The 26,177-nt window shown below is 33.6% G+C and overlaps 1 protein-coding gene across 1 annotated transcript; it reads left to right on the plus strand.

Annotated features, from left to right (window-relative positions):
• Window positions 1–325: 325 nt before the first annotated feature.
• Edem1 (ER degradation-enhancing alpha-mannosidase-like protein 2) lies at window positions 326–17,268 on the plus strand. The gene is made up of 7 exons (XM_074181537.1): window positions 326–497; window positions 569–679; window positions 733–918; window positions 4,779–5,022; window positions 7,549–7,879; window positions 9,491–9,747; window positions 16,547–17,268. The coding sequence occupies exons 1-7, from the start codon at window positions 394–396 to the stop codon at window positions 17,255–17,257; spliced, it is 1,944 nt and encodes a 647-aa protein (XP_074037638.1). The 5' UTR covers window positions 326–393; the 3' UTR covers window positions 17,258–17,268.
• The last annotated feature ends 8,909 nt before the right edge of the window (window positions 17,269–26,177 follow it).

A 26,177-nucleotide genomic window follows, 5' to 3' on the forward strand; every position in this document is an offset into this window, starting at 1 on the left:
AACAAGTGCCGAAGTTAAACTTCGGCACTTGTTCGACCGGCATATATATATATATATATATATATATATATATATATATATATATATATATATATATATATATATATATATATATATATATATATATATATATATAAATTGAAGGATCACGGGTTTACTGTCACCTTGTCTAAGGTGGGCTCTATTATACAATCCTTTTTTAGGTGAACCTCAAGCTGTACCTAAAATTATTCATAGGCATCATTAAAACAGTGCTCATGCGAGATGATAGTGGTCTCTAGAACCCAGTTGAAACCTTGGCATCACTGCCATTTATATAAAAAATAAATGTCATAACAAAAAACATAACCTTTATAATTATGTGGATTTTGAAACGTATTGAAATAGATAAAAATGTTAATTTCAAAATGGAATCAAATACTGTTCTTATTAATAATTTTATTTGAAATATCTGCCGCAATAAGGACTTACACGAAGGACGATTTGAATAAATTGAGGTAACAATTCCTGAAAGAAATGTTTTGCTTATATTCGTAAGACTCCGTCAGCATTCTCATATATTTTTTAGAGAAGAAGTCCGGGAAATGTTTTATCATGCCTATGATAGTTATTTAAAATATGCCTATCCTTATGATGAACTTAGACCATTGAGCTGTGATGGAATGGATACTTATGGAAGGTTAGAACTGAATTTTTTCTCATTTGTATCCTCAAGAAAAAATATATTTCTAGTTATTCGCTGACTTTGATTGATGCCCTAGACACCCTGGCGATAATGGGTAATCATTCAGAATTCCAAAGGGTCGTGGATATTCTTTCAACAAAAACTGACTTTGATGCCAATATTAATGTATCTGTTTTTGAAACAAACATCAGAATCATAGGAGGTCTACTAAGTGCACATTTGCTATCACATAGGTAAGAATATATAAAAATTATCATTTTGTTCAGTGTAAAAAAACAAACAATTTACTGTGCAGTTCTCTAGACAGTGCACTCAGATACAAATATTTCATTATTCCCTGTACATGATACGAAACTTCTAAATAAACATAAAAACATTCAGTATTGAACTCCCCATATAGTGGAGGCGGCGTTAGGAAGCCTGTAGATAGTCTGCACAGGCCATTGACCTCACCTACCCCCTTGCTGACCACTCACTAGTAAAATGGTTCATACATACCTACAGAGAAATGAAACAGAAAAATTTGAAAAATGTTTGTTCCTTAGGCCATCTATAAAACTTCCTGCTTTTTTCGAGCTGACAGCACACACAGATATTTCTGAACTCTTTGAGCTCAAGGATATGACTTTTTTTCGTCTCTGAGCATCTCAAAAAGAATAATAGCGCTTTCTTTATATTTTTTAAAAACAATATTCACCCAGCCGTTTACTAAACTGGTTTGATGCTGATATTTTGAGAAGGCACTTTGTTGTCAAAATCTAAATGAATTGACTGATTTTGGAAAAATCAGTTAAAAAAAAAACACTGGAAATTTTGGACTGAGGTTTTGATGACCAGTTGGGCTGTTTGAAAGATATACAATTTTTTTTCATTCACAAAATTAGTTTTATGATTTTTTTTAAATTAAAAAAATTAGTTTTGTGAATACCTTTCGAATACTGCAAGTCCTATGTTAATTGGTCAATTTGTTCATGAGTTATTCAAGGAGTACACAAGAACCCACATATGTCTGTTATGGATATTCCAGTTTTTGAAAATTTAAAATATTATTAATGGGAAGTTAAAAATTATTCACAAATAGGGTTAACAATTTTTAATAGCATAATATAAAATGGTCAACAACATGTATAAAAAGGTGAAAACATTGGATACCTGATGTCAAAGCTATTTTTCGAGTTTATTGGCTGTGGTCTGTAGGCTTTCATACTTGACGTTTCGTCTGCGACTGCGGTAGATATTAAAGGCGAAGCAACGAATGAAGTGCTTGTCCTCACAGCAGATTCTATATTCAAGGTTTGGGTCTCCAGGTTCATTCTATTTTTGGTCGATGAGGTTTCTTTCTATTGGTTGGTTAGAATTACCTCTTTTTGTGAGTGAAATTTGAATGCAAACAGCCAGACTTTACGTACTTTTCTTGAGTGCATGTTCTACTATTGTTGGTTTGTCGCTATGTTTTTCTGTTCAAAAAGCATACTTCTCTTTGTAGTATCAATGTAGATCATTCCACAGTCACAAGGGATTGGTATACCTCTCTGGGATCCATAACCGACTCATGGTTCTCATTGACCTGAACACTGTGTTCAGAGCTACTACCCAAGACTATATAGGGAGGCTATAGAAATTCGAAAGGACAAAAATAATTTTTGTACACTCTTCACGCCCCCTGCATCGTATTCCATCATTCATTTCCTTCAATATGCTATTCAGTGCATGTTTTTGTAACTTATTGATTTTCATAGTTATGGTGGTGTTGTGAAGTTGGTCCTGTTAAAAAATTAAATAAGTAATGGAAGCTTAATGTGAATAATAATATATATCTTCAAAAATAAAAATATGTTGAAAAAACATATTTTCATTGTCAACTATCATCTGATAATATTTCGTTTACCCGTAACCCATGCTTGTGAAGAGCCACCCACCACACGGGCCCCTGCAGACCAATTGGACTCTGTAACCAATCACAACAATAAGAAATATATGTTATCCCAAAATATAACATTTAGACTCACAAAACTACTTATACATATAAAATAATCATTAATGTTAATATTCATAATATAAATTTCAAGAACTCAGATTTCAGATGTAAATTTTAACAGTTATTTACATTGTTTAATTCCAATAGGAAAATTATTATAATTCAGCAAATCATGGTGGAGTATAGATTTCATTTTTTAAACATAATTTGTTGGTGTATGCAACATAAAAATTAGTATAATATCTAGTTAGATAATTGTGAATTTCTATTGTCATTGTTATAAATTGATTGAAATAATACAGTCCATCATTTGAAACTTCATAGTTATAGATGTCATTCTGTCAAATTTCAAAAATATTCACATTATTCTTGGAATCTTACAGATATTTACCTAAATTGGGTTTTTTTTATTTTAGAACAGTATCATGACAAGTACTGAGATACTTAATAAATACATCATACACACGCCAAAAAAAAATGTTTACACTTCGTACAGTCCACTTATGAAATTTCAATGATTCTGTTATGTTGAGCTATTCAGATAAAGTGCTACCACTATTTATACATGTTGTCTGTTAAAAACAAAGGTGAATTTTAATTTTTCTCAAAAAATATTTATTTATCCATGAATTTCTATTTTGTTCCCTTCAAAGTAGTCCCCCTCAGTATAATTCACTTGTGCTAGCGTCTTTTCCAATCCTCGAAGAAGTTCTGGTATGCACTTTTTGGCATTTGAGCCCTCTCTTAGCAATTCAGTTTTTGTTCCCTCAATCGTTACAAAACGCCGTTCTTTTATGGGTCTTTTCAATCTTCGAGACATTAAAAAGCAATGAGAATGGCTAGGTGCATTATCATGATGCAAAAACCATGAATTGTTTTTCCACAGTATCGGACGTTTTCTTCGTATTGCTTCTCGTAAGTGGCGCATAACTTCAAGATAATACTCTCTATTGACCATACGATCATATGGCAAGAACTCCTGATTCACTACACCAAGGTACTCAGAGTGCTTTTGTTGTCTTTGTTCTTCTGTGCTCTTCCATTGGGACAATTGGACTTTGGTTTCGATGTCATAACCATAAACCCACAATTCGTCACCATTTATGTCCCTTTTAGACAAATCTGAATCGCCGTTGATGTCATTCAACAATACCTTAGCGATGCTCATGTGACTGTTTTTTTGGTCAAATTTCAGCAGTGTATATTCGTTCATCTTTGACATTATCACTACGTTTTGGCATGATCACCCTTGCCATATTATTTATGTGGTTTACTTGGTAGCTGAACTTGAAACTGAAATAATCCTTGTCAGTGCTTGTTTATTTATACGTTGGCATAGGCTGTAGTTGTGGCACAGTATAGCTAAAAGCAGTAGTCTGAGTATCCCCACTTCTTGGTAACAAATCACAGCGCTCATGATCGAATCGTAGCAGGTAATTTTTGGACGCGATGCCTCGCAAAATTGCCTCCATTATCGACAATTTTGGAATTACCTTCGCTACCACACGCTTGATGCCCAAAATTTACGAAAAAACTACATGACAACATCCTCAGGAACTTCTCTAATAGTGATTCTACGATTCTCCATAACAATTTTCTTCACTTTCTCAACATTTTCATCGGTTATTGAAGTGCTGGGGAGTCCAGGGCGAGCGTCGTCATTCACAAATTCTCGACCTTTTAAAGTTTGTACCACTTTTAAACATTTTTCTGACTTAGAGTACAATCACCATATGCTACATTTTTAGGGTTTTTGAGCACTCAATTCCATTTTTTACACAAAATTTTGTGCAAATTCTTGGATCCATTTTTTTCAATAGCAGAAAATCGCCGAACACTTTAATGCCTCTCACCAACAAACTAAACATGCCGAACAGCTGAAACTGTGAACATACGTTCGAGACGAGTGTACCAATATAAAAAAAATTTTAAAAATCCAAAGCCTAAGAACAGATTGAAAATGAGTTTTCATCCCCTGATGAAGCCCAAATCAATAGGTTACATATATGTTTCGAAGAGTTTTTTGCGTTTTTGGTGCAATAAAGTAGTGATTAAGTTAGAAGAATTCTACAGTAAAGACTACGGTCCTAAGCTAAAATCTTTTCACATTTTCAGAGCTGGTGCAAAACTAGAGCCTGGTTGGCCCTGTAATGGACCGCTCTTAAGATTAGCAGAAGATGTTGCAAAGAGATTAATAGTTGCCTTCGACAGCAAAACTGGTATGCCTTATGGGACTGTTAATCTTCATAGTGGCGTTCCTAGAGGTGAAACTACAGTTACATGTACAGCTGGTGTTGGTACTTTCATAGTTGAATTCGGTACATTGAGCAGACTCACAGGAGATCCGTTGTATGAAGAGGTAACATGTTTTGATGTCCCATTCCACATAATTTTAGTAGATGTAAAATTCAAGTATAATGTTGATAATCTAAGGTAACCTGAGAAATTTGCTTTCAAAGTGGAAACTTTCCTATCAGATATTCGTCCCAAGTCTATGGAGATTGCTTTGATTCAGTCAATAGCTAGTTATAAGAAAATAAATATTCAGTTTTGAAACCTCGAAATAATCATCTTTCCCAACGTTCCTTCAAAGTGGAATCAGGTAAGTGCCTGCTGCTAAACAACTACTTTACCGGCTCAAACCGCAACTTGACATAAATGTATCCAAGTTTGCTCACAGATGCTCAACTATTTTTTTTAACAAATACAAGAGCTTGTCAGCACTTTTACAGCCTTGGAACCGAAGGTCCGCATCAACTACACGCCCAGCCGGGTACTTCCTCTGAAGGACGCTCCGAAAGAGAACCGTCTCGAGTGCTGTCTAGGTGACATAGCGCCCAGTGTGGGGCGGAAATGAACCTCCTGAAGGAAGTAGACTGAGCAGGATTAACTTCTTTCACCAAGAAAAGTAACTTTGGAGCTTAGAGTTCACTTTTGAAGTCCCTGTTGTCCCGCTTGGACCAGGGAAAGAAGAATTTGAGCACCGAAAGTTCTGAAAAAAGTTTTAGAGCTGCAGAAGAGGTATCTTATATTGTGAGGTAAATGGAATCCCCCATCTCACTTCATACAACCTGGACCCTCCCAGGAGTAGCACAGAGACTAGCTGGTCCTTCCCAAGGATGGCCCTTTGTCGATAGTCTTGCAGATGCCTCTCATTCATCCAGCAGCAGGACCATGCTGAAATCAATTGAGTGATCACCTACATACCGGTTTGCATTAATGTCTGTCGAATATTATAATTCAGTGTTCATAGTTTAAGCAGGCATTCACCAGATACTACTGTGAGAGAACATTGGGAGAAATTGATGTTTCAAGATCAGTAGCTAGTTAGTCCCACTTGTGTAACTACTGCTGAGTTGGGTATAGATTCAAACACTTCCTGTTTTTAAAGAATAAAAAAAATCTAGTTTGAGCTCGGGACTGACTTTATAAGTGGCATGTATAAAATGATCTGTGTGAGTGTGTCAAATGTCAGTTTTTATCGCACATGATAAGGTAATTCCCACACCTTTACTCAGCTTCACAAGTCTAAAGATTTCTAAGGTTGTCTGTAAGGAGCCTCTGATAGGCAATTGAAACAATTTTCAAATAATACAGATTCAAGAGTTTCTACTACTTTCAAAGATTTTTCTCTTCAGTTTTTCGAATACTTGAGTGTATGTATGCTGTAGGTATGCATTAATGTCTGTCGAATATTATAATTCAGTGTTCATAGTTTAAGCAGGCATTCACCAGATACTACTGTGAGAGAACATTGGGAGAAATTGATGTTTCAAGATCAGTAGCTAGTTAGTCTCACTTGTGTAACTACTGCTGAGTTGGGTATAGATTCAAACACTTCCTGTTTTTGAAGAATAAAAAAAATCTAGTTTGATCTCGGGACTGACTTTATAAGTGGCATGTATAAAATGATCTGTGTGAGTGTGTCAAATGTCAGTTTTTATCGCACATGATAAGGTAATTCCCACACCTTTACTCAGCTTCACAAGTCTAAAGATTTCTAAGGTTGTCTGTAATGAGCCTCTGATAGGCAATTGAAACAATTTTCAAATAATACAGATTCAAGAGTTTCTACTACTTTCAAAGATTTTTCTCTTCAGTTTTCCGAATACTTGAGTGTATGTATGCTGTAGGTAAGTTACTTCTCAACCTGCTCGTTATTCCTTATTTTCATTTTGACAATCCATGATATCCTCAAAAACCAAATCTATATGCATAATCAAATTGCTTCAAAGTTCATTTCTCTGATCATTGCAGTAAAATTGAAAATATATAGTAATGCACAGTTTGTAATCTTAGTTGCAACTTCAAGTTTTCATTAGTCGAGAGTAATTTCTTCCATGTACAGCTGCCGGACTGAGTCATGGCCGGTGAAAAGCCCCTCCCTCAAGATGCGCAGTAGATGTGTAAAAATCTGTTATCAGTCTGTTAGATTATTCGAGCCGTAAACATAAAATTGCAAACAAAAGTTTTTATTCCATGTTTCCTAATACTTTCTTTGTCATAAACCGACCCAAACTTTACGCAGATATGATTTCTCCACCAGCCATGACTCAGTCCGGTAGCTGTATATGCAATTTTTCTTGCAATTGCAGAATGATCCCATGATTGTCAGTGTCTTTGTGGTTATTGTTTTGAATTCTCAAAAAAGTATAAGATAACATTAGAAATTGAGAACTATTTTCTGAAAGCCAATTATTATTCAAATTCGTTAGTGTTATATGAAAATATAATAATATAATAAAATATATTGTTGTATAATGTGAAATATAATAAAAAGTGTTTTATAAAAACTACAGTGATAAATAAAAATGACAAAGCGTCACCAGCTTGACTCCCTTTCTTGATACTTATAAAATGTAAAATCATAACTTCTTATTTTCAGGTTGCAATGAACGCAATTTATTCTCTTTTCAACCACAAATCTCAGCTTGGGCTATTTGGAAATCACATTGATATAGATTCAGGTAGATGGACCGCTCAAGATGCTGGTATTGGATCGGGAGTTGATTCTTTTTTCGAGTACTTGGTGAAAGGTTCCATCTTACTTCAAAGGCCTGAACTGATGGAAATGTTCCACGAAGCTAGAAAGTCTATTGACAAATACATGAAGAAAGACGATTGGTACATGTGGGTTTCAATGACCAAGGGTCAAATTACTTTGCCGGTTTTTCAGTCATTGGAGTCATATTGGCCTGGAGTTTTGAGTTTAATAGGTAAATATCCAATCTAATTTACTTGTCTGTATAAATATTTCGAAGAAGTACAGGTACTCCATCTGAAAATAATTGTAAATAACTGGTAGATAAAGTTTCAGCAGGGCAACTCAATATCCTGATCTAGCTTCATAGTCTTATTCTGATGAGCATACCATATATCATGTCAGATTTAAGTCTCTAGATTGGAACTCAGATGTCATTGAAATTGTCTCCAAAAAAAATATTCATCTAGTAACTTGTAATTTAGATATTTTTTTTTATATGTATTAATAATTTTTTTACCTTTTGGATAGAATTGTATAATAGTAAGTCAATGTAGCCATGAAAAATTTAGGAAACATGAAACAGTCAATCAAAGACAACAAAATCAGGGATGGGTGTCTGTGGTCGAATGGAACCTGAAATAAGAAAAGAAAATAACTACAATAAAAACACTTCATAAAGATATGTGGATCATACACAGAAGTTTCTTTAACACTAAAAAAAATCTTTTGAAACTGCTACTTTTACAGAAATATTGAATTACCTCAATGGAAAAATACTTTTTGAAACAACTACTTTCATACGAATGTTGTATTACAGGAAAATAACCTTTTTCCGTTCAGTTTGTAATAGAAACATTCATTATTGAATTGAAACAGATATCCGATGTTAGATTTGTGATTTTTGACTTCAAAGAGTGCATGAAATAAAGTTCTTTTCTAATCAGTTCTCACTTTTTTGTGTGTTTCCCTGTATTTTGAGATTATTTATAGTTACCTGAGTTTTCTTCGAGAAATATCGTAGAGTGTAGCACATACTTGGGTTTATTTTAACTACTCTCACTGCCACCTCTATGAGTCTTTTTCACATTTTCTCAGGAATTTGTGGTTATTCAGTATAATAGTATACTAACGACCAGCCCCGGCTCCGCACTGGTGCAATGCTGATACTAAATATACATATAAACATGTGCAGTCGCTGCTAATCATAAAGTGCTACTATCCACAGTGTTAGTATCCACATTCGTCACCCGAATACTAACAATCGAAACGTCGTGAAGTAACTTGGCTTGAAATTATTTTCAATTTTAATTTCTTTTTTAAATGTTCAATTTTTAATTTTTTACTTATTTTATTTTATTGTATTTATTGCCTTATATAATTTTCATTTTTAGCTATTCATTTTTATTTTTTATTTTATTTGTTCTTTCAGGGATTTCAAATCATATTATACAATGAAAGTCTGAACTGATAAAATTCACCGTGAAATATTGTCAACCACTTTCAAACTAACACAAATACATTGTTGGACTTAACAGCCCTTAAATATTTGTGGTTCAGCCTGTCAGTGTGACGAGACCTCTGGTAAAACTAAACAGTACTGTCTGTTGTATTAGACCATAATGAAGAAAACAAGTTTTGAAGGTTTTCACAAAGTTAGATTTTTTCTTAAGGGTTAATTTTTTTTAAAATTGCAATAACGGTAAAACCAGATTGACCAAATAAAATTACAGCCCGATTGACCAAATAAAATTAAAGAAGCCTCAGTATTCACTCTCGAATCTTGAAAAACATCATTGATCATATCTTCAAAGAGCTAAATGAGTGATAACGTTATAAATTACAGGAGACACATCAACTGCAATGCGTACCCTACACAACTATCACCAGGTGTGGCAACAATATGGGTTCACTCCAGAGTTCTACTACATTCCACAAACTGAAGCCGGTAGCAATAGAGAGAGTTATCCCCTGAGGCCGGAGCTTATTGAATCCATAATGTATTTGTACAGATCTACAGGCGATCCTTTTCTCCTGCAAGCTGGTGAAGACATTCTGAGAAGCATACAACACAGTGCCAAAACACCCTGTGGATATGCAACGGTAAGGTATATTTATTCACAATCGATTTTTGTTTTTGTTTGTGGATATGCAACGGTAAGGTATATTTATTCACTATTGATTTTTGTTTCTAAACAGAACTGCTATTTTAAAGAGATAATTATTTGAAACTATTTAATATTCACCCATGCATTTTGTCCTTACCTGAAAACTGCAAAGTTTCCTATGAAAAATGAGAAATAAACATTTATATGTTTTCTCACCACTTTTATTTGTAACTAATGTTACTGCAGTTTTGTCCCATAAGGAATAAGGATATTTTCAAGCAATTATAATAAACTGAAAATAAATCATGTTAGCCCTTATATATCTATCTTTTTTGAAACCAAATTCAAATTTTCAAAACTATATTTCGAAACTTTTATTATTATTTCATACAATCGGACAGTATTTTATCATAATATTAAATCATTCATAAACTCTTTAATAGAGTAAGTAGGCTTCATCAATTAGATTTTTCTAGGAGTGGAACTTGATTCAAATCTGGCCAGTCTATGAATTTGTGTATTTATAATATAATAAATTTCTTGTGGGATAAATTCATTATTTTTGTTCGATTGTTGATCAAGGTCAAGGGCTGGTATATACAGTGCTTTTCTTTAATGCTTCCCAGCCTTCTATTTTTTGAACGGGTCAGCTCAAAAAATTGAAATTTGAGATAATGAAATTAATTCATGAATACTTGATTTTTAGGTGCAATTGACAGATGAAACTTTCAAGGTGGCGACTTGGCGCTATCTGTGAAAAAAACTAAATGAAAAGGGGGGGTCTTGTGAGACATCTTTTTGAAGCTCCTGACAAATGCTTCACAAACCTAGAATATAATGTCAATATCTTCAACTACTACAAAATGGCGAAAATTTTAATAATTGCCTGTACACATTGACATTTAACTACATAATATGAGGTAATAAGCTTGAGGTCAGTTCAGAAGATGTTTGAATTGGTTGCCTTGAACTTCTTGACATATGAACAGCCTAGCCGATATTTCACGCCGAACATTTTGTCCAATATCTCCAATATCATTTTGTCCAATATCTCTACAAATGTTTATTATTCTTTGCCGTATATCCAGTATTGAAACAGATTCAGTTTCGTACACCTTTTGCTTCAAATAGCCCCATTAAAAAAAGTCCAAAGGTGTCAAATCTGGCGAGCGGGCTGGCCATTCTGTAGGACCTCGACGGGCAATCCAACGACCGGGAAAAATAGTATCCAAATAGTTTCTTACTTGTCTGGAGTAATGTGGTGGTGCTTCATCTTGTTGGAATACAATATCCATATCGAATTCATTAGGATTCACTTCGACGATTTCAGTGATGAGAGGGTCAACAGTAGTTTCCAGCATACTCAAACACAGTTGCCCTGTTAAATTTTGATCAATGAATAGAGCTCCTATAATATGGTTTCCCAATATTCCTGCCCAAAGTTAATTTTGTCTCGATATTGGGTATGTGTTTCCCGAAAAACGTGAGGGTTGGTGTCACTCCAATAACGGCAATTTCGCCTGTAAACATTGCCATTTAAAAAAATGTACATTCGTCACTAAAACAAATATTGTATAGATAGGTAGGATGCCTTGCAATGGTTTCCATCATGATTTCGCAGAATTCTGTTCTTCGATCAGGGTCGTCTTCAGTTAATTGGTGTACTATTCATTCCTCTTCAAAAGTCTCCACACAGTAGAAGAAGACACCTCACAAACATTCGCGACGGAATAAGTAGACTATTCAGGATTTACTCACCAATTATTTGCACTTGCTGTTCATCCGGAATGGACAGATAACCTGGGGGCTTTTTTTGTTATGTACACTACAGGTAGTTGTGAATTTGGATACAAGTTACCTCAAATATTTTCTACAGATAGGACGATTCGAAAAACGTTCATTGAAAATCCTTTCGGTCTCGCTTCAATTTTTTCTTCCAATGGACGATAATTGACCATTTTAGAAATTGTTGACGTGGTACCTTTCTACTAGTAAAACCGAAAACTAAATGAGAATATTCTAACTACACAATGATGTTCATTTCCACATTGTTTGTATAAAGTCCTAGAAATGTTGCTATTAATGAAAAATAATTTTTATAATTTGTTTCTTGGAAATTGCGACTTTTAATCTCGAAATTTCAACTTTTAATCTCGAAATTTCAACTTAAAACTCGAAATTTTGACTTTAATCTCAAAATTTCGAGTTTAAAGTCGAGACTTCGAGTTTGAAGTCGTAATTTCGAAATTTTGAGATTAAAGTCGTAATTTCGAGATTAAAGTCTAAATTTCGGGATTAAAGTCGAATTTTTGAGATTAAAGTCGAAATTTTGAGATTAAAGTCAAAACTTTTAGATTAAAGTCGAAATTTCGAGATCAAAGTTGAAATTTCGAGATTAAAGTCGAAATTTCGAGATTAAAGTCTAAATTTCGGGATTAAAGTCGAATTTTTGGGATTAAAGTCGAAATTTTGAGATTAAAGTCGAAAATTTTAGATTAAAGTCGAAATTTTGAGATTCAAAATCGTAATTTCCAAGAAACAAATAATAAAAATATGTTTATAAGTACACAGTGATCATAACCATTTGGGGCGTAAATGTATCTCAAAAAGGTTGATTTCATATCTTGCAGACCAATTCAATGTTGGAAACCAAAATTCTGTTTTTAATATATCACTGAGCTATATTCACCGTGGATGTGACATTTTTACCAATCACCATTAAAAAAAAATGTCAACTGTATACATTACAACAGCTCCTGCAAAATCAATTCTATATTTAAAAGTTGTCAATTACAAGATTAGTGAAAAAAGATATTTCAGTTTCTTTCATATGATGCCTGTTTTACTTTCACATATTTTAAAGGAAAGGCAAAAGTATTTGATAGTTTGAAAAAAAACATGAATTTTTCATTTGCATTACCCCTACCGAGATTTTCACTAAACAGATCACAAAACCGTAACATGTATTTCACTATACAATAGTGAGTTCGCATATCAACCGATTTCTACATTAGAAAACATATATAAAAGAAATCCATTCAATTCAAATGAAATTTCTATGAATGTGGTCAAATTGAATAACTGTATGAATGTTTCTTTAAATACTATTGTCATGCCATGAACAGATTTGTCTCTGCTGGTGACATACAGTCATTATCTGTACGCAAAATGAGTATATTTAATCTTCAAAAGTTCGAAGAGGTGTTGATGAGGCATTGAAGACAAATATTTTCAATATGAAACTTCGAGAACTATATGAATGATATAATTCCATGTTAGTTATGTGATAGAATTGGCCGATACTTTATGAAAACCCATAACGTATTCTAGTAACACTATACAGGCTGATTCACGGTGGATGGCACATTAGACGTTTCTGGTGAACCAGACAACTGATCACTTTGAAAATTTAATGGCGGGCATATTCGGACATTCTCTAGCCAACTAAAATATTTTCGACAATGCGGTGTTGCCGCTTCTATTAGAAAGCAGTAGCAACTTTGATTTTTCAAATGGAACACTCTGTATATAATATTATTTTTGGAATCTCCAACAATTGCCCGACAACTTTTCTTGATATTTCCCTATACCTATCTGTTACCGTTTTCGAAATAAAAATTAATTTCAATTTTTTTCTTCGAAAATCATGACTTCTAAAAATGCCGATATCTTTTAGTTAAGAAGTACTATGATATCGAAATTTGGTTTGGAGTTAGGTGATACTTGGACACTTCCCACACGTCAGCCTAATCTCCGTTACTTCAATACAGGGTGGTAAAAAAATACAGTATTTTCGTTTGCTTGAAAAAGTTGCTGAAATTTGATTATTTTAAATGGAACACCCTGTATATTATTGAAAATTCGGAAAGCTGCTGAAATTTGCTTTCTTTCTATGTATATCATACCTATACCTAACTAGTCAAGTTTCGGACTTATGAACATTTATTTGTGAAAATGTCCCTTCAGAATGGTATTTCCATTCGGTATTTGGTAAGCAGGCCATGATTACTATTTGACAGTAGCGTTGTGACATTCTCCTAATAATATCGACATTTTCGTCACTTCAGAAGTTGCAAATACCTTCAAAACGATGGAACAAAACTATTCAAACGAAGTTCTTATGAATTTGTTTATTATTTTTGGACAGTGTGACAAAATTATCAGCAGAACATGTAGAAAGTTCAATGAAATGTATTCGAATCTACCGCCAGTGAAATGCATTGAAATTGTTCTGAATTCGTATAAATTTCTTGAGGTTCACTGGCGGTAGATTCGGATACATTTCATTGAACTTTCTACATGTTCTGCTGATAATTTTGTCACACTGTCCAAAAATAATAAACAAATTCATAAGAACTTCGTTTGAATAGTTTTGTTCCATCGTTTTGAAGGTATTTGCAACTTCTGAAGTGACGAAAATGTCGATATTATTAGGAGAATGTCACAACGCTACTGTCAAATAGTAATCATGGCCTGCTTACCAAATACCGAATGGAAATACCATTCTGAAGGGACATTTTCACAAATAAATGTTCATAAGTCCGAAACTTGACTAGTTAGGTATAGGTATGATATACATAGAAAGAAAGCAAATTTCAGCAGCTTTCCGAATTTTCAATAATATACAGGGTGTTCCATTTAAAATAATCAAATTTCAGCAACTTTTTCAAGCAAACGAAAATACTGTATTTTTTTACCACCCTGTATTGAAGTAACGGAGATTAGGCTGACGTGTGGGAAGTGTCCAAGTATCACCTAACTCCAAACCAAATTTCGATATCACAGTACTTCTTAACTAAAAGATATCGGCATTTTTAGAAGTCATGATTTTCGAAGAAAAAAATTGAAATTAATTTTTATTTCGAAAACGGTAACAGATAGGTATAGGGAAATATCAAGAAAAGTTGTCGGGCAATTGTTGGAGATTCCAAAAATAATATTATATACAGAGTGTTCCATTTGAAAAATCAAAGTTGCTACTGCTTTCTAATGCGGCAACACCGCATTGTCGAAAATATTTTAGTTGGCTAGAGAATGTCCGAATATGCCCTCCATTGAATTTTCAAAGTGATCCGTTGTCTGGTTCACCAGAAACGTCTAATGTGCCATCCACCGTGAATCAGCCTGTATTTTGTGATTTTCACTGAACAGTTTTCAAAATCACAACACGTGTTTCACTATGCAATAGCTTTCTCAGGCGTTTCCATACTGAATACTACTTAAGCAATGCCTTATATAATATAATAATTGGAATTATGTGCTCTTTTACTTATGTAAGACTAATAATTTTATAAGAGTTAGGTATGAACTGATTAAACGTTATATACATTATACAAAAATTTCACCAACTCATTACATTTACTTGTAATAAATTAGTTGCCATTTTTCACATCAGGAAACAGATTTAATAGAGGGGAAGAATTGACTTCGGTCAATCAGTGAGTTTTCAAGATTCTGGAATCGTATCAATTCTCAAGCATTCCAAAAGATTGAGTTTGAAACCTTTCTTATCCAAATGTCATAGTCGTGGTAGAACTTATTTCCCTCTGATGGTTCGCAAATGTGGAATTGGTCGTCACTTTCAAGAAACCAACCCAATTTTTTTTCATTCTTTGGAAAAAGGTTCAATATAATATTTCGGTCAAGACCTACAAGTCAACTTTTATACAACAAAATCCTGTTCTATCCGACACTGAAATTTTTTCTTTATTGTTTTTAATGAATTTGCCTGGAGTATTATTCGTTCTGTCTTTCTTTCCCAAAAAACTAGCGATGTTATTGGTGGGTTTACCAAATTATATTAAGGGCCTGTGACGCTTATTATCGTTTCTTGAAGTGGGGTAGATCTGGTAATTGGCTTGTCTTCGTAATGTTTTGAAAAAAATAGAGTTAATAATATCCACCTTGTAACCGTTGTTGTCCGCTATTTCTTTGATAAAACTCAGTTCTCTTACTTTCCAACAGAGGAACGTTCAATATATAATATATATATATATATATATATATATATATATATATATATATATATATATATATATATATATATATATATATATATATATATTCATTCCCATATTGATTTCAATTTAAGAGCCACCGGTATACAGCTGTTTCAGCCTATTGGGCATCGTCAGTACCGGGCAGGCGGTCCTCGATTGAAGACAAAATGAGAAAAAACCAAGAAAGTACTTGATAAAAATAGCTGCGTAAACGCAAGCGAAACATAAGTGGAACCACCTATTGGTGTGACACCCAAGTCAACTGACATAAAAACTTGGCAAGTTGACTTGGGTGTCACACCAATAGGTGGTTCCACTTATGTTTCGCTTGCGTTTACGCAGCTATTTTTATCAAGTACTTTCTTGGTTTTTTCTTATTTTGTCTTCAATCGAGGACCGCCTGCCCGGTACTGACGATGCCCAATAGGCTGAAACAGCTGTATACCGGTGGCTCTTAAATTGAAATCAATATGGGAATGATCAAAGAGTACTTATCTATATATATATATATATATATATATATATATATATATATATATATATATATTCTACATAGTGATCATATATGGTTGTAATTGCCCAATAATCGCAATGATGATTTGTCAATATGAATGATATGTCACTTAATCCAGTGTTCAGGCTACATCATTATATAAGTGATGAATAGGGAACTTAAACTTTTCCGTTATAAACAATCCATATTCCAATGGATGTCACTTTATCTGGTTTTTGCTGAAATATGTTTCATTTATCATTTAATCATTCATCATATCTAATAATATAATTATATTCTAGATTAAAGATGTTCGTGACCACAGAAAAGAAGACAGAATGGAATCTTTCTTCCTGTCAGAAACAACAAAGTATTTATATCTTCTATTTGACACTGACAATTTCATTCACAATCAGGGACAATATGGGACAGTAATCAACACCCCAAATGGAGAGTGTGTCATAGAGGCTGGAGGTTATATTTTCAATACAGAAGCTCATCCTGTAGATCCGAGTGCTTTACATTGTTGTCACAGTATATCAAACAAGAACTTATTAGATCTCAAGGAATTGGAAAAAAAGAAGTCTTTGTTCAGAGGTGAAACAGTGAGAGATAGAAAAAATCAAGTGTCTTATGGACAGCAAAATGATATTGATACTTCTGAGGAGTTTGAAGACGAAAAAATAACTATAGTAACGGAATCCACAAGTACTTACGTCAAACTGGAAGATAACGACAGTGTCAGCCAGAAAATTAGTGTAGCAAATGAAGACTATCAAGATAATATCACGTTTCTTGATGAGGCCGACGAAATTTCATTTCCGAAAATATTGAGCCAGATAATTAGGAAGGAGGGAAAGAAGTTTGACCCTCAAGAGATGCTGGAAAGATTTCGAACTGAAAATAAATATCCCAGGAACGCATCTTGGGAAAACAATTATATGTTGTTGTCGTGCAAAGGACAGTCTTTTCTACAAAGGTTATCAGTTTTGGGGGAGTTTTTCAATAAATAATTTGGTTCATTCATCTTTGATTTAATATTCCCAAAAGTATGAAACTGTAGTTGAGATACTACCTACTCGAGCAAAATCAGACCTTCGACCTAGTTGAGCTCACAATGAACTGTAGATATATTAGACAATGGTCCATAACCCCTTGAAGTGATAGTATGTTGAAATGGGTTTTTTCTTATGAACAACATCTATTTTTGGCACACATGCTCTTGTCTTGATAATAAGATTTCTTCAGCACGCTGAAAATTTTTATTCAGTCTTACATCACTTCTATGGGAGCTTATTTTAGCAGATAATATTCTCGAATTTGTTCCCAAGAAGTGGATAAATACTCATGTGCAGTGACGCAACATACTCTGAGATCAAAGATCAAATTTGATAAAATATAAATTTTTCATTTAGAAAGAAGCATAAACACGAAGCTCTTTCTTATCAGTGTCCATTTTTTCAATTTCTTTTCTATTGTAATTCGTTTTAACGTCCTGAAATAGTGTCTATCCAGAGGCGAAAGCTGACGAATTGTAATAAGAGAGTAAGTGTATTGACTACAAATCACGTTACTCAAGACCTTCCATATACTACCTTCACTCATTACCGAGATATATACACATGATTACATATGATTAGTAATTTATATTTCGGAAAGGTGCATATGTCATGCTTCAGGTTTAGATGAGAAAACACCTTACCCCTCGCCTCTCATGTAGACATATGACTTTGTAGATACATGTGGCAGATACCCGGCGGAAAAACAACAACTAACCCAGCTAATGCCATGCAAAAAGGTGAAGTAGAACCGTAAAGCAGAAATTAATTTTATTTGGTCGATATGAACAACCAATAGACCGGTTTCGGAATAGGTACTTGCCACATCATCAGTACCGGGCATGGTCTCTTCAGAACTGACTGAACCGTGTGAGTATCACGACCAAATAAGTAAATTCCAGCTAGTCGTGAACTCTTTCTGCAGTTGATTTGGGATAATGATTGTTATTCCGGAGAGGTTAATATAGCAGGTTCAGGTGAAAAAACACTTTACCCCTTGCTTCTCGTGTATACCTACGACTTTTTGGTATGTGTGGCAAATACCCGACAGAAAAACAACTAACTCAGCTAATGCCACGCAGAAAGCTGAAGTAAAACGATCAGGCACCTGTGCAACGTTTTCGATTTGGAAAATTGTTCACAAGTTATTTCCCACTATGAAAAACAGAAATTAATTTGTCAATCGATAGATCAACACTTAAATTTCGAATTTTCTTCATTATTTTCTTCTTGCGGTTTCTCTTCTGCTATACTATTTTTGGAGGTGATCTGTAAAAGAAGTCGTTTGAAACGAGTTTTCAATCAGTCTATTGCACCACTTATAAAAAGAATAGGTCACACAGACCTTTTCGCTCCAAAAATGATAAATGATAACTTAAGTTTGTTAACACCTAAACTATTCCACGTCACGATCTGACTATTAATACCGATGGCGCCTTTTTAGCATGCTATCGTCTTTACTTTTCTGTCCCTGTGCTGCATACGTCACGATCCCATTTATTAATACCGATAATGTCAGCACCCTACGAATTTTCCCCGATTCAATATTCCCTAACCCTACATCTAACACGTCGCGATATCCTTTATTGATACTGATGTCTTTTGATACACTGCCATCTTTTATTTTTATTTGATTCAACACTTCCATCCCGCCTGTGACATTCCACGTCACGATTGCTTCCATTGATACCATGTTTCTTTTTTGTTATTTCTTCTTTCAATGCAACATTTCTTACTCTTATTCGACTTGTCATATGGAATACGTCACGGTCCGACAATAAAGTAGAGAAGATTTTGTGCCTTTTTGGCACGCAACAATCTTTCTTTTCTCCAATCAGCATCTTCTCCCCTTCCATTTGATAAATCATAAGTCAGGATCAAACTATTAATAATGAAGAAGCGATTTGGTGCTTTTTGGCACGCAAGAATCTTCGTTATTTCTAATTCCAATTCAACATCCCCTATCCTTTACTTGATGTGCTTGTATGTCACGATCCTATTATTAACGAGGATACATTTTAGTGCCTTCATGACACGCAGCAATCTTTGTTTTTCTTTATCAATAAATTCAACTTTCTTTTACGTTTGAATTTATTGATAAAAAAAAGATTGTCATAAAGACACTAAGATGTATCTTCATTAATAATAGTTAGATCGTGACATGCAGCACATTAAGTAAAAGGATAGCGGATGTTGAATTGGAATTAGAAACGTGCGCCATACGTCATAATGCTTCAATTATTAACGAAGATATGTATGTATATATACATATACAATGATATTCCGAAGAGGTGCACTATATGCCCAAAGTTCAGGTGAAAAACACCTTGTTATCTTACCCCTTGCCACATGAGTGGCAATGAGAAGAAAAAAATGATCTATAGTAAATGGTCAAAAACGTTTCCACCAACTTCCATACAATGGTACAAACTAGCTTCCATTGTCGCCCTCACATGGTTGAGAATCTCGGGAGTTATTTCTCTGCAATGCTTCATGACATTCTCTCTCAAATTTTCTAATGTTGATTCTATCTCATACACTTTAGACTTCAAATGACCCCATAGAAAGAAATCTACAGGAGTGAGATCCTGAAACCTTGGTGGTCATTCTGTAGGACCTCTTCTGCCAATCCAGCGACCAGGAAAATGAGCATCCAAAAATTGTCGCACTGGAGCGGCATAATGAGGCGGTGCACCATCCTGCTGAAAAACGATTTCGTTTTTGAATAAATTTCTCCTCAATTGCCCTATTGATGCACGGTATTATTCGATTCTCCAACATACCCAAATATTTATCACTAGTCAAATTATCATCGATAAAAAAAAGGTCCTATTATGTGGTCACCTGAAATTCTTGCCCAAACATTCTGTTTTTGAGGTCGTTGGGTATGAACTTGACGGTATAAATGAGGATTCGTATCACTCCAATATCGACAATTTTGCCGATTCACCTCTCCATTCAAACTAAACGTACATTTATCCGAAAAATGAATTTTATACAATAAATTCTGATGCAAGTTGATTCATTCAGTGAGACTTTCACAAAACTCGATAGTCTATCGAAATCATCTTCGTTCAATTCATGAACTAGTCTAATGGATGAAATTTGTACTTATGAAAGATCCTGAAAACATTTGTACGACTGATTCCTGATTTTCGAGATAACTTAGAGATTGCGAATTTTCTATTAGTCCAACGTGCCCTAAAACTGCAGTACAAACAGCTTCATCGTTGACAATTCCTGTACGGTTATACTTTTTATTGTTAACAGATCCAGTTGCCATAAATTTGTTCAATAATTCCGAAACGTATTTGTTTCCTACATTTCTTCCTGGCTGATTATCATTGAACATACGGGCAGCAGCTCTAGCACACCATTTCCATTCCGATAGTACAAACTCACTATTTCAATTCGTTCTCGAAGTGTATAAACCACTGATTCTCAAGAATTCACAAAAATAGAAACACCAATTGTAACTTCACCTGGTAGGTAATCGTTATTGTAGAATGAGACAAATACAAAATGAAGAGGATATCGAATTCAAACTTAACTAGGCAAAATGAGACTTTTTTGAAGTATACTTCCCAAAAACACCTAGGTAACAGATTGTACAGAAGTTCATCCAGGGTGGCTCGTTTTCAACTCAAATAATTTTTAGCTTCCAAACTATGAGCTTGAGACCATAATGTATTCTACTTTATTGAAATATGTTCATCATGGAACATCTGATAGTGCAAAACAATTGATGCATTAAAAAAATGGTGACATGCTCTGGGGGTGCGGTAGGGAAAGTTAGATCAAATGTTAATATGTCCCCCTGTATACTATTGTTGAGGTGTTTTCTTATTTTTCCTGAAGTTATTCAGGGTAGCTCAGTTACACAGGGTGTCCCCCTGTATACTATGGTTGACGTGTTTTTTTATTTCTCCTGCAAATCATTGTACCTATCAAAAGTTATTTAGGATGGCTCGTTTTAAATGGAATGCACTGTGTATAATGCGTAGTGCTTCACAGATGATATCACATGCTGAAGTAGTATCTCGGGTATTATATCATTAAATAAAAAAAATATCTGCTGTTTATAAAAATTATAATGAGAGTCAAATTATTTTTCTAGATATTTGAAAGTGAATAAATCCAAAATCTACATGATGATAAGTAAAGTAAAAAGTGATAGCATAATATATAACCTGTATAATAAATAGTCAGCAAATTGACGTAATTATAAATTTTCAACTCTAAATAACGTTTCGGAAAGTGATTTTTTCTGTCATTGTGATTTTGAGAAAGCTATGTAAATGAAAATTAATAGTGAAAAATCATTTTTAATGACAAGCGTTCATTCAACAGTTGTAGAAAGGCGAAAAATGACTTCAGTTTGAATCAAACCCATTGATTTATTGCATTGCACAATCTAGAAGCGAGATTTATCAACTTTATAAAAAACATTTTTTCTTAGAATTTTGTAATATATAAGAATATACAGGGTATATACATATAGAAAGTTCCGTACATCACAAAGTTACATATTGTATTCATATTTCTATGCACAGGTAAATCTCGCGATAAGTTTTTGATCTCGTATAAATTATGTGCAGCATCCTCTACATCCTCTACTTATAAATTATGTGCAGCATCCATCTACACAAATATATTTGCATTTTCGAACATACCAGAGAAAGTGGAGTTACTTTCAGCGTCTCCGGTATTTCCCCATACCGTTTTATTACTAATGTTGATGTCTGCCGCTGCAGCAGACGAAACGATCGGTATTTAGGATTCCATTCGACCACGGCCTACAGCACCGATTTTATTTTCTTGATAATAAAAAATTAAGCTATTTTTCTAATTAATACTCAATAAATTTCCGAGTTGCAACCTAATTTATGTTTACCTATGTAACTTATTTAGTTCAATCTTTCCCTTGAAGATGATCACTTGGTGATTGAAACACGTGTCGAGGTGTTAAAAATAACGGTTTGTTGTTGGAACTAAACTCCAGTAATATTCGCTGATTTCAATAACTAACTTACGAATACCCTGTACTTGGAACGAAATTATGATAACGTTTGTAAAATATGGTCTTAAAATATTCACAAACAATGTAGTTGACTGAATTGAAATTGGGTGCTCTGAAACCAGGTATGAGGGTCCACCCCTGTTTATCCAATTATTTGGAAAGTTTTGATTGAATACAAACTTTTACTTTTACCATGGAGCCAAGCGGATAAAATATTTTGCAAAAATTCAAATAAAGTGGTAGTATACTATTATTTTAAGAAGTTACCTACCTTATTTATTTGGAAATATGGTAGATTGAAACGTTATTATGAGTTCTGATTTCAACTAGTTGTAGGAAACAAACCTTGTTTGGCAGTCGATATCGAAGCTTGGCTTATCACATAGTAGTATTAAAAATGCTTCATTGTTCAAAGAGTTACTCTTATTGACAAAGCAACTATAGTAAAAAGACAGTTGAATGTATGGACGTCATACGGGCCATCTGGCTGGCTAAAGTGGTTGCGTTCTTTAGCGCGTTTCGTACCCGTACAGGTAAAATATCAATGTTTCAATTAATTTTAAGATTTCTTTTTTTCTTATTATTTCAATTGACACATGAGTCTATTATTGCCAGATATTTTCATGTTTGTTTAAACTGTGCCAAACGCTAATTTTGAATTGAATTTTTTTTTCAAAAATTTTAGAATGGCTGAAATTTTTACATGATGTTATTTAAGTATCTTAAAACGCAAAATTATTAACAATACTTCAATTGTTAAATCTTCACCCAGACCCAGGACCTTAGCGAAAAGAAATACCGGGGGGGGAATCCAAATTTTCCCAACCCCACAAGCAAAATTTCCCAACTTTCGAAAAAATGAAAGCCGAGGGAGTCGTTACTACTATAATATATTAATTTTCTTACTTAGCTATCCAAAGATTGGCTTATGCCCGTTAGGGTATGCACAAAAAAAAATTTTTGGTAATTATAAAAATAATAATGGGAATTATTCTACTTTGGACCAAGATCCTTGGTCTTCCACCATATCCACCATGTATAGGAATATTAAATACAAATGAAAAGAAACAGCATTTAAATAATATTGTTTTTATTGTTTCCTACTATTATTTTTTCTAAATTCACGGCCCGAAATTTCCCAACTTTTCCAAGTCGAAAAAACAGCGAAAAGTTGGGAATTTTGAAAAATTGTCACTTCAAAATTCGTGGACTGTTCTCTTAGTTGGGAGAAATTAAACTTTTTTGAAGTTTTCAAACAACTCAGAATTTCAAAGTATGGGATTTCCAAGTTATGCATGGTGGGAAATCCCAACCTTCTCCTAGTCCTTTCCCTTTTCTTATTACCTCTCCCTTTCTTTTCTCTCATTTTAATTTTTAATTTTTTTTTTACTATTATTTTTTTCTTTTTTCACGGCCCAAAATTTCCCAACTTTTTCCCAAGTCAAAAAAGCAGGGGGGAGGCTCTCCCCAATGGCGACGGCCCTGCCCAGACCGATCTAAAAGTGATTGGGCTGGGCATGTTGGAAGAGTACAGGCAGTCCAAAATTTGATAATCTCTTCATACATCTTGGCTCATTTCATTTAATTTTTTCATTCATTTCATTTTTTAATGCGATTGGACTGTTTATCAATGAGTGTGGATTGTCACATATGATGATTGACACTAAAATTATAGCATCAGGCTCGGTGAACGGTGATTTAAGGAAACAGTTCACAGTTCATTACTGAATGTGCTATATATATGGAAGTAAATTTAACAAACCAATACAAATACTTAACGTCAATGACGTTCGGTTTCATCTGTTTTCAAGCACTTGCCGGTTTAAAAAATCAGACGATTATTTTGAGAAAAAAAATTTCAATTTTAACCCATCAAGTCTACCATGTTAAGCTGAATTGTATTAAAACATTTACTACGAGTTCGTTACGTCACAAAGTTTTGGAGAAATGCTCATTTAAAACACCCAACATTTCGATAAATATGATTTATCTGGTTTGTTGGAGACCAATCACCATCATTAGTTGCCGACATTATTATTGATAAAAGTTCAAAATGATATACTACCTAATAAATATCTTTGCCAAAAGATTATAAAAATGTTTCATACACTTCAAGAGATGATGATGACAATGAAAGTGATGAAGATGGTGATTACCAAGATGCCTCTGTTTTTATTTTATTAACACGCTTTTATTATTAGCTTCACCTGTATATATGTATGTTTGTTTGTTTGCTTGTAACTCTCAAGCTCGAGATCTGTATTTGACAGAATTATCAACATTATTGCTTGATCTATTCGCGGGCAGATGGCGCTGAACGTAACCTCCTTGATATACTTCGAATTCACTTTACATGTATTTCTTCATTTGAAAAAAGTATTTTTTTATTAACACGCGCGCCTACTGCCTTATTTGTAACCCTCCTTTGCGCGCCTGCTGCCTTAAGGTTGGTAGCTGATTTTCAGGCTCCCTCTCCGGAATCGGAAAATATCAATGGTCATTTTTGTAAACAATATAGGGCTAATTGATCCCAAAGTTTAGATAACATAAATATAGTTTAGAAAGACTAAAAACCACGCTTTTTTAGCATACGAAACTAAAAAATGAAAAATAAATATAGTTTAATAATAAGCTTATAACGAACGGAAAATACTAGTAGGTATTATTGTGAAATATTTTTTGTATATCAAGCGGCCGTCGCTTTTTTCACAATAATACTAATACTTTTCGATCGTTATTGTTTTAGCTCGATGTTCTTCAATAGCGTATTTTTTAGTTTATAATTATTTGTGATACAATTATGAATTGAAAATCTAACCTTAATTTTCATGTAATCATCCAACTTTTTGTTTATTTTCATACTTAAGGTTGATTATTACCTTAATGATGTACAGCAATAAATTATCATTTTGATACCGTTTTAATCCACAAATTAATTCAATTGTATTTAGTCCTTTCTCTGAAATTTATTTGACAACTACTTCTAGATCAAGCAAATGCTATCACATAATTTTTCACTTTTAGATAAGTTTGGCTCAAGATTTACCAATTGAATTATTGTTTAACAAATTAATTTTGGGTTTTCATATACCTACTTGAATAACAGATAAAAATTTCAGTCATACTACATACAATATTTTGAAACATTTTTTTTTCAATTCAAAATTAGCGTTTGGCACAGTTTAAACAACAATTAAAATGTCTGGCAATAATAGATTCACGTGTTAAAAAAATCAATTAAAATAATGAAACAGAAACCTTAAAATGATTTGAAAAGTTGGTTTTTACCTAATATTTTTCCCTACGTTGCTAGCTCTCATATACTATTAAGTCAACTATTAATAAATCGGTGATGTAAAGAAGAATAGCTGTTGTTTATATGAGAAATTTCAGAGAAAGTAGAGGATTTAACTACTTAACTTCTCCCGGTTTAGATACGTTTCGAACTATTTATGAGTAATTCCCTCAATTCGATAATGATACAGTTTTCAGGATGAAACTTCAAAAGCTTTGTAAAAATCACATAATAGTGCTACAGTCACCGCCCGTCTATTAATATTATTATAATTATATTTGAATTGAAAGGGGTATACTTCTTCATCTTCATACAAAAAATATTAAAGAACTGCTTTTGCTTGAAATCCAAATTGTTTAGAGTTTATTATTTCTGTAATATTTAAAAATTGTTTCAGAAGAACTTTAACCAACTTGTCAATTATTTTGGCTTGAATAAGGGGAATGGGCCGATAATTCTGTGGAGCTTCAGAATTATCGGCCAGTTCGAAAAGAGTGGTTAATTGGGAGCCTTATTATTCATCATTAATATTTGTAGTTTGAGTTTTATGTCGATATAGA

The sequence above is a fragment of the Leptinotarsa decemlineata genome, unplaced genomic scaffold, assembly GCF_025532065.1.
Source record: "Leptinotarsa decemlineata unplaced genomic scaffold, Ldec_3_MD MMD2_tig00026314_RagTag_RagTag, whole genome shotgun sequence".
Classification (NCBI taxonomy): domain Eukaryota; kingdom Metazoa; phylum Arthropoda; class Insecta; order Coleoptera; family Chrysomelidae; genus Leptinotarsa; species Leptinotarsa decemlineata.